This window comes from Fulmarus glacialis, unplaced genomic scaffold (genome assembly GCF_000690835.1).
Source record: "Fulmarus glacialis isolate BGI_N327 unplaced genomic scaffold, ASM69083v1 scaffold15489, whole genome shotgun sequence".
Classification (NCBI taxonomy): domain Eukaryota; kingdom Metazoa; phylum Chordata; class Aves; order Procellariiformes; family Procellariidae; genus Fulmarus; species Fulmarus glacialis.
The window spans coordinates 1-9,517 of NW_009234042.1; the positions used below are offsets into that span (position 1 = coordinate 1).

At 36.7% G+C, this 9,517-nt stretch overlaps 1 protein-coding gene across 1 annotated transcript in view; it reads left to right on the plus strand.

Annotated features, from left to right (window-relative positions):
- Positions 1-1,531: 1,531 nt before the first annotated feature.
- The window catches only part of NRG3 (neuregulin 3), a gene marked incomplete at its 5' end in the record, with an annotated part of 29,186 nt that continues 21,200 nt past the window's right edge, over positions 1,532-9,517 (plus strand). The window contains 2 exons of the mRNA XM_009585535.1: positions 1,532-1,638; positions 7,067-7,193. Coding sequence (XP_009583830.1) covers positions 1,532-1,638; positions 7,067-7,193 — 234 coding nt within the window. The remainder of the gene's footprint in view (positions 1,639-7,066; positions 7,194-9,517) is intronic.

Sequence of the window (9,517 nt, forward strand, 5' to 3'; positions counted from 1 at the left end):
TTAATTATATACTTTTAAATACTTTAGAATTTAAAAATTAAATGAGAGAAAAAAGTCAACGGGAGCTGAGGACTTTTTGCATCTTAGAAGTGGCTTCTAAATCACTGCGGTGTTTGAGTGAGCAAGTAAAGAAGTAATTAAGAAATAAAGATTTGGTACTTGTAATTTTATTTGAAATAGTTTATGAAAAGGGACTGGAACTTTTACAAGAGACAAATGACTGTATTTAAGATTCCAAATGTTTAGTAACAGCACTGTGATATTCATTCTTGAGAAATTAATAATTAGTACTGATTAGGATACTGTACATAGTCTTCAGTCTTTATAACAACAGATGGTATTTGACTGAAGTTCCAGTTAGGTGTAGATTTTTTTCAATTTTTGCCTAGATTCACCTTGATGTTGTCATACAATATTTTCTTCTTGTGAACCTGAGACTTACGAACCTGGAACTTGGAGTTACTGTCACCTACTTGACATACGTGTCTGGTATTCATATTGATGGGGGGGCGTCTGCATTGAAGATCTCCAACCTAGAAAGGAAATGTAGGTTTGTCAGTGTACAGTGCTTGTACTGTGCTTTGATAATCCTACATGTTGGTTTTCTACCTAAAATATATGAATGAAAATACTGCTTTGTATGTTGCATGTTTGGAGAAACTGATCTTAAAAAATAACGATCTGTTTAGCATGTTAGCACTTTGGACTAGAGAAGTAGTTGAAATAATAAAAATAAAATATAACACTTCAGGAGCTGTTGATGAATTCAGTGTGTGAAACTCCAGTTGCCTATCAGCTTCTGTCTGCTGTCATGAATGAGTGTTTTCTCTTGTTTTCTTAGCTTTTTTCTTTTTTTACTGTCATTCTGTTCCTGTTTTAAAATTAGTTAGAAGATTATGAGATTTATTAAGGAAATTTCTTTTAAAAAAATAGACTCCCATGAAAGCAATATCTGGTGCATTGTAGCATAGTAGTCATTGGGTTCCATCCAAGTTGATTGAATTAATTTTTTACTGTGGTATGTTGTACGTAAGCTTCAAGTACAGGGAATGACATGGGAGTAAGGCATTGTAACCACCATTGAATAAAAAAAAACCTTACATTTTTTGGATAGCTAAAAAAGAACACTGAATCTTGTGGGACCTTGTGAGAGCTCTGATGGGTCTTCCTTAAGCCGGAAAAACTCCATGGTTGTAGGGCTCTTTATCCTATTGACAGTAGAAGCTTTCTAAAAAAGCTGAAAAATAGCATGTAGGGCGGAGGAAATATTAAACTATCCTGATTTTTATTATTATGTATCTCTCAGTGTGTATTGGAACCATTTTCTAAAACTTTCCTAAGAGGCCACTACTCAATGAACTTTATCTAGATGAGAGGTTCAGAGAAGCATCCATTCTGTTGAGGGATTGGCCAACCCAGCCCTCCAAATCTCTTGTATCTGTCCATCATTAAGTGAAACCATGATGTGCTGAAATCCACTTTTCGCAAGTATTGTTTTCTGATGCTTTCATAATTCTCAATTTTGCTGTTCACAGAGAGCGAAGAAGTGTACCAGCGCCAGGTGCTGTCTATTTCCTGTATCGTCTTTGGCATAGTCGTAGTCGGCATGCTTTGTGCAGCGTTCTACTTCAAAACAAAGTAAGAGCCTTCATCTAGTGTGTTTGTTATTTAGCTTCTGTCCTTTTTACGGCTTTACAATTCTTCAATTGCTCCCCTGCTTTTGAAGCTGTCATTATCTCTGGACAGGCTAGAACAGTTCCCCATGGCTACACTATCTAAGGCAAAAAAAAAAAGAGTAATATGTGTTCTTGTTTCTATTTTGTGATATTCAGGAAAGAAGAGATTGTGTCCTTTCCAGTTCTTTTTCTGACAATAATAATTTTGAGTCTTTTACTATCCGTGCAATAATCACTTTCCTATTTTGAAAATAAAAGTTTAAACATACCATCTCCTTTTTGCATTTCATTTCATATCCCTGAATGTCCCTTTTGTTTCTGTATGCTGAGAACAAAGGTCAAGTTTGAAATGGAGGAAGAGACAATTTCTCTGCAGATATCTGTAACCTGTAGCTAATAGTTGTAAACTGCTGATGTAGTTGCATAACTGAGCATCTGTAATGCACAAGCACATTGAACTATCAAAGTATGGTAGAATCATCTGTACTAAACTATTTTCAAGTTAAATACTTTCCACTCTATTTTTTGTCTTCCCAACTAAACGTTATTTTATAATATTTATTGTTATGTGTGTAATTTGAGATGCAAAAACCTCATAGCAATTACATGACATGCTTGTCAGTGCCACTGTATCTATAAATATGTTCTGTATGGTTGTCATCCCTCATTCCTGTTCCAGCTGGAGCTGATGAGAGAACACATATCAGTACAAATAGTACCTGCGTGAGGTTAGTCATGGTGGCTGAGCATCAAAAATGTGGAGGTTTGCACTATTTAAAAGTTTGGATGCTTATCTGAATCCCCCTTTTTAGAATTTATTTTAATGGGTAGGAAATCTGATGAGGACTACTTTTTATTTTTAAAAATGTAAAATATTTTTACATTTCTATTGGGGGGAAAAAAAAAAAAAATTGGAAAAGTCACCAGATCTTTTTTAATTCTTTTTCATCCCCCCAAACTTCAGGGGTAGTTTGTGCATTATTTGAGTGAAGATTTTAGTTCATTCATGTTTCCTCTAAACACTCCTACCTGTCCTAATGTCTTGAGGGATTTTGTTTAATTGTTCTTTGGACCTAGATTATGACAGTGATGCTAGCTGGGAGGATGCTGTGGCAGAACAGTTCCTCTCTGCAAACTCCTTGGTTATAGTATAAATTGTGAGCGGAGACAGCCATTTTCCCACTGCATTAGAAATGTCATTATGCATTTTAGATCTGCAGAAGAAAGAAAGAGAGAATAAGGTGTTCCTATTCTTCCTGAAAACGCTTGGGCTTTTTCCTGATGAAGAGAGATTCAGAAAAGGCAGAATGGGATTGTCAGTTGGAAGAACATGCAGTCAACAACTGAGCATAGTGTGAATAAAATGTCCCTCTGTTATTCAGCTGTGCGCCTCTTGGTTGTGCACTGCTGTAGGGCGTGGTGGAGAGCTGGGTTGGAACAGCCTTCCAAATACCGTGACTTTGATGAGGGTGTGTGGAAATAATGCTTCAAAACTCACAAGACAATAGTGCTTCATATCTCAGCAGGAGGTGCGGGTGTTGCGTTTGGGTTTTTATCTGCATTATAAATATGATAGTTAAGAGTTACTGGGAAAAGTTGAAGTGTGCTTATGCCAGATTCTGGGAACTGAAGTTTGAAGAGTAATGAGAAAATGAGCACCTCCAGTTCAGTCAGGAGGTCTTATCAAATATATGAAACACAGTAATGATAAGATACTAATCAATCCCTAACTCCCTGGCTCCGTCTGGCAAACTGTCCAAAAAGTAAATAAGAGTGTCTAGACTGGGTTGCATAGAGGCCACATAAAACAGTATCATAACTGTGACGTTGGCCAGTGTCTTAAGGGTGTAATTTAAAGTGCCTCAACCCTTATCATATGTTAGCTTTAGGACGAGAGGAAATGGCCTCAAGTTGCGCCAAGGGAGGTTTAGACTGGACATTAGGAAAAATTTCTTCACTGAAAGAGTGGTCAGGCCTTGGAACAGGCTGCCCAGGGAAGTGGTGGAGTCACCATCCCTGGAAGTATTTAAAAGTCATACAGATGTGGCGCTTGATCATGCTTAAGAGTTATCAAAACATTCCTCCCGCATGGGGGATAATCCTTGGGTTTAATTTGATGTTGCAAAAATTCAAAATATTGCTAACAGCTACAGAAACTCTGCATGGTGCACCCTTTAAGAAATATGACTCTTTTAGTCAACAGATTTTCAGGAGCTTCTTCATCAGGCAGATGTATCTTGATCATGCTTAAGGGTTATCAAAACATTCCTCCCGCATGGGGGATAATCCTTGGGTTTAATTTGATGTTGCAAAAATTCAAAATATTGCTAACAGCTACAGAAACTCTGCATGGTGCACCCTTTAAGAAAAAAGTTTCCATGAAGACACTGACCCTGACTTTCTTAGTCTGACAATTGTATAATACCTGCTACTAGAAATACGCACTTCCCTATGCACCATTAAATTAAAAGTCCTTCTTTAAAATAAATTCAATCTGAGGAAGTTTAGAACTATAATTAAACACTATGCCCTTCCAATTATTCCTTTTAGGGTAATCAAGAAAGTGCTGTAAGTGTTAGCAACAGAGGGAGAGTACAGTAATGGGCTGCTCTTTATGGCTTAGACTTTTATAGATGATTAGTGACTTTATTTCTTGCTGAAGTAACAACACTTTATTGCCAAGTATCTCTAAAGTAGAACACATAAGGCCCATTTGTTCTGAAAACAAAAATTATAAAATAAATATATCAATCGGTGAGTAACTTTGAATTATTAATGGTTTCTAGTTTTATAACTGTGCATCCTATAGTTTGGCAAAATGAATATGCATAAACCTAATATTAATGTCAGGTTGCATGATCATAAAAGGAAATTCATTATTAGATTGTTTGTCTCAGTAAATTACCTTCCGGAATCTCAATTGTAACGTAAAAGATTGCAGCAGTGAAGCTGAATATTCCAGTTTACTTACATGTGTTTATAGATGTAGAAACAACTCTAAACCCAGATTTTCTAAATAAATCCAAATTAGAGTTCTAAAAATTTGTAATTTGTTTTGTTATTTTCCTGATTAAATTCTAAGACCATTGTATGTATAGGAGAGATTCCCAAAGTCTGATGCTGTGATCACGTTTCACTGGCATTGTTTAGACTTTATGTGAAGTGTCTGCTCAAAAACAGTCATCGAAAAAGACTGGATGTTCCATAACCATTATAGAGACCAACATGCAAGTGGCTGGCTTTCCAGTAGGACATACAGATATATATGCTGATTTCCTCAGAGTATGTAATTTAGCTGGTCAGAAAATAATTATTCATACAAACTCTAGAGTTGCTTTTATGAATTTACCCTGGAATTTTACGAGAAGCTAAAGAGTTCATTTTGACATTTTACAAATTATATTATTCAACTTCATTGGTTTCAAAAATAAGTAGATATCAAAAAATGTTTTTAAAAGAGAGGTTTCAGAATCAACTGACTAATTAATTTAATTTGATGCTATAATTCTTCAGATTATATATCTATTCAGATTATTCTGATATTAACTTTACAAGTTGTTTTGGCTAAGGAAGAATTTTGAAAGTTTAATAAGCTTTTGTGCTTGAGAAATTATTTCCTCGCCCACACATATTCATAAATCTTACTAATTATGAGCTCCTAGCTGTACTCTGAACATGCCACTCATATTTGTAACATGCTTACAATGTAAATTCATTCTTTTTCATTTGCCATGCTGTTTCAAAATAGGATGCAAACAGAAAGCATAAGAGATACTTATAGAGTCCGAGATTTATTATAGTTTATGACCTGTATTCAGGAAACGTGCTGTAACAAATACCTACTTCTAAGCAGGTGCTTACAGCTTGTTCAGTTTAAGCAAATGCTTAAATTGTATAATGCTGAATCAGAACTAAAGGACTGAAAGGCAGAGGAAATCCCATATATTTATTTTAATATATTGTATTATTAAAATTGAATATCTGAACTGTGATACTTCTCACTGCTTGCTTTCATATTGAGGGGACTTGTCCTTTCTCACAGTTTCTCCCCTTGATCACTTAAGTAAGTCATTTTCCTCTGGTTTCTTACACTTTTCTGCACTAGACACAGACTGCACTGAAAAAAGTTAAAATCACTTCTGTACTTCATTTGATGTCAAATTCATTGGCCTGAGCCAAGTAAGATGCTATCAAACTTGATGATATCACAAGGCTTTCAGCAGCAAAATCATCAGAAATTTTTAAAAATGTGGCTGAAGCTTCTTTGCTAAAATTTCGAATTTCAGTATAGAAAGACTATATTTCCTTTATTTCTTACCGACACTTCGCTGAAATCACTTCCTTCTGAAATTTGGCTCTGCACCGATTGCTGTCCAAAAGCTGCTGGTGGCATAATGAAGTGCTGCTGCTGCTGAGTCCTTGACATCGCTGGGTGGTGTCCAGGGCCTTTGTAGGTTTGCTGCTGGAGATGCATCTGCTGGGGAGAAAAAGGAAGAAAGGAAGGAAAGAAAGAAAGAATTAAAATAGTATTGTGGAGTTATTTCTCATGATCCTTTAAAACTGTCTCAGACAATGTAGCTTATCAAAATGGAGATTGATAAAAGACCTTAAATATATTTTGCTAACAGATTTTGCCCAGCTGAGATATGTGTTTGCAGAAGATAAAAGAAATATTTAAAATAAAGTTTGCTGCCTCATATCCTCAATCATGTACAGAACTTTAAAACTCAGTTTGCCACTATAGTGTGGCAGAAACAGAAATCCTTTATTAATAGTGTGGTTATCTCCTGAATATTGCAAGTGATTCATCTAGTGGTATTCCTAGCTCTGACATAGTGGATCACAGTATAATATGTCAAAAACACAGCCTCACATACCGTACTGATGGTTTTTTCTGGGTTTAAGCGTGCAAGCAAAAGCCGGTCTCTAGAAGAAACTGGGTTATAGGTCAAGTCTAATCAGCTACTAGCAGAAATCTTTGATTCTTCGACACTTCTTATAGCCAACAGGGGCTAGTGCCTGCTGTATTTGCCAAAATCTTTGTTCCAAATCAGAGCAAAATGTTTTTTTAATATTCAGGCCTACTTGCAAGCTATTGTTAAATATGTTACACAATAATCTTACAAAATTCTGCACTGAAACAACGAGCATGCTATTATAGTAATCTGAGAACAGAAGATATTTTAAACAGAAAAGCTCTTTTTTTCCATCTTAAGCCTTGCCAGGAGATGACCACTGCATTGAAATATTAGACACTAGTGAACTAGCTCAGCTGGTTAATCTAATACGGTGAAGTTTTGAACAAAGGGAACCATGACTATAAAAATATCGTGGCTATAGTAGAAGATCAAACTAGCTCTTTCTTACATGAATTTTATTTCTCTCTGCAGGAAACAAACAAAGCAAATTCATGAACAGCTGAAAGAAACACAGAATAGGAAAACGTACAGCCTAAATGCTTCCAGCATGATGGCAAAGTCAGAGTGTATGGCACAAAGCCGAGTCCAGCTGCAAAATGTAAGTAATCCTGCCAGCTACAACACTTAATAGCCTGGCTGAGTTCCTGCTGCTGATGGCAGCACATCGCCATGTTGCTATTAGCATCTGAGCAATGGGAACAAGAATTCTCACCTCTTTCATAAAATGTTTTCTATCAGGCCTGTTAATGGAAAACACCAAGCAGGGATTTTTTTCTAAAGTTATTTCAGCGGATCCTGGTACGTTTTGTTCATAAAATAGACCTTAAGCCCCCTAGCTCTGCATCCAGCGGTGGAAATTACTATTATAGTTTCCGGCAAACCCTATCTCATATGTATGGTTTATAGGTGAAGTGGGGGTCTTTGATCTTAAGTGATTTCAAGTCTTCCAATAATTAATGAGCCTGCATGAAAAAACTTAGAGATCTGTCACAGTTAATTCAGAGGAAATTCAAAATCTAGAACTAAATTTACACATGTAAACTAGCGTCCAAGGGAAAACTGTAGAGATGGTCTCATTTTCCTGCATCTTGAGTTAAAGGGATTTTTGATACCAGAGACTAGTTTGTTCAAACTAAATTTGAAATTTATTTAGTCATTTTCTGTATATAGTTATATGTAAGTTAATACAATCCCACAATCATGAAATATCTAAAGCGTATTTGAAGTAAGGAACTTGAAGGTGGGCCAATTTATTTAGCCCTGGATGCAAGGTATTTTCCAATGCATGTCATTCTCTTCCCCCTGGTCTATCTTATTTTGAACAAAGACTTTGGAACAACTGAGAAGGATCCTGGTAGCAATATAATAGGAAATCACAATAGATGTATTGAAGCCTTTCTAAATGCTTAACTCTTTTTTTTTTTTTTTTTAAAGTATCTTAGTTTTGCTTAAAGGGCTGACTACTTTATTTGCCAGATTCCGTCAAAATAGTGGGAGTTTAGCAAAAGTGAGCACTCATGCCCACTTAGCCACAGATGTCTCAACTCCTGGTTTACATCCAATTAATGTAGAAATAAGTATAAGCCTTTTTAACCAATTCAGAGTAAGCAGAGCCTCCATGCTATGACAGAGGAGTTGTCAGAGCATTGCTTGTGTTCACTAGAAGTTTTGTTTTATAGGAGCACCATTGTGGTCATGATATGCTTTGTGGTTCAGGAAAAATACGCTATTTCAAGAAGAAAGATAGCTCCACTAAATTGACATAATCACAGTTTAGGGAACCTTGTGGAATTCTTTGTTTCACTTTCAGTTCATTCAGTCATATATTATTTCTAGCCCCTAAAAAAAAGCTGTTGGGAGTGTTGTTGGGTTGTAATGATGGCAACAAAAGGTAAAGCTTTTGTGATCCTTTTGTTGTAACATATAAAGTAGGTCTTGGTTAACACTAAGAATATGTTCTGTGGCTTTTTCTCGCTGTAATTCAGTGCAATATTTTGTCAACCCATCATCACAATGAACTATTTGATGTCTTCTGAGCAGCTGACAAACACATCAACAAGCTTTATTTGAGTCTTTTTCTTTTGCCATAACAATAGCCATAATGGCTGAAGTAGCAGTTTGTAGATTCCAGTTATTAGAGATTGAAACCCATTATTATTATTTATTATTTTAATCCAAATTTGCTTTTCAGCTTTTAATGCTGTTAAGACTGGCATTATCAGTGCTGGTAATTAACACACCGTTTTCTTGTTCTTGTGGCTGCTTGCAGGCAGCTGTTTTCTCCTTGCCATTAATGTATTTTCCCTTTGGGAGCAAAAATACTAAGGAAGAAAAACAGAATGACCTTGTGCAGGATGTAGCGTAACAGTGCAGGGTAATAATGGTTTCTATCGTTAGCAAGATTTTAGTGATCCCTGTAGGCAGTTCATGAAATATTTACAAAGCTTGGCAAATTGGAGGGGGAAAAAAAAGGGTGGGTGGTATGGCGAGGCAGCAGAAAAGAACTTTGAAATGGTATTTCATAGGAATGGCTGCGTGGCTGCCCATCAGAGACCAGAGCTCTGCCCCGGGGTGTATCTGCTGGGTGGGAAAGGGACCGGGGCAGTGGCGCGGGGAGGAGAGTGCTCCCACTGTCGCTCCTGCAGCTGTGCTGCCGCCTTTCTGCCTGTCACTGCCGGGATGTGATCTCTCTGCGATTCCCATCCTCAGCTCCCACCACATGGGTTTGGGGAGAAATCTCAGTTCTCTTCATTTCCAGGAGCCAATAAAGAAACTTAAATAAATTAAGGTGGTTTTTTTCTGGAGACTAGTCCTCCAGTCTGGTATTTTGGTTTATGTAATTCTGGAAGCCGTTTCTTTTCCCACTCCAAGTGCTCCTCTTACATGGTAAAACTGTCTTGGTTGTATGCCACCTCTCTCTCT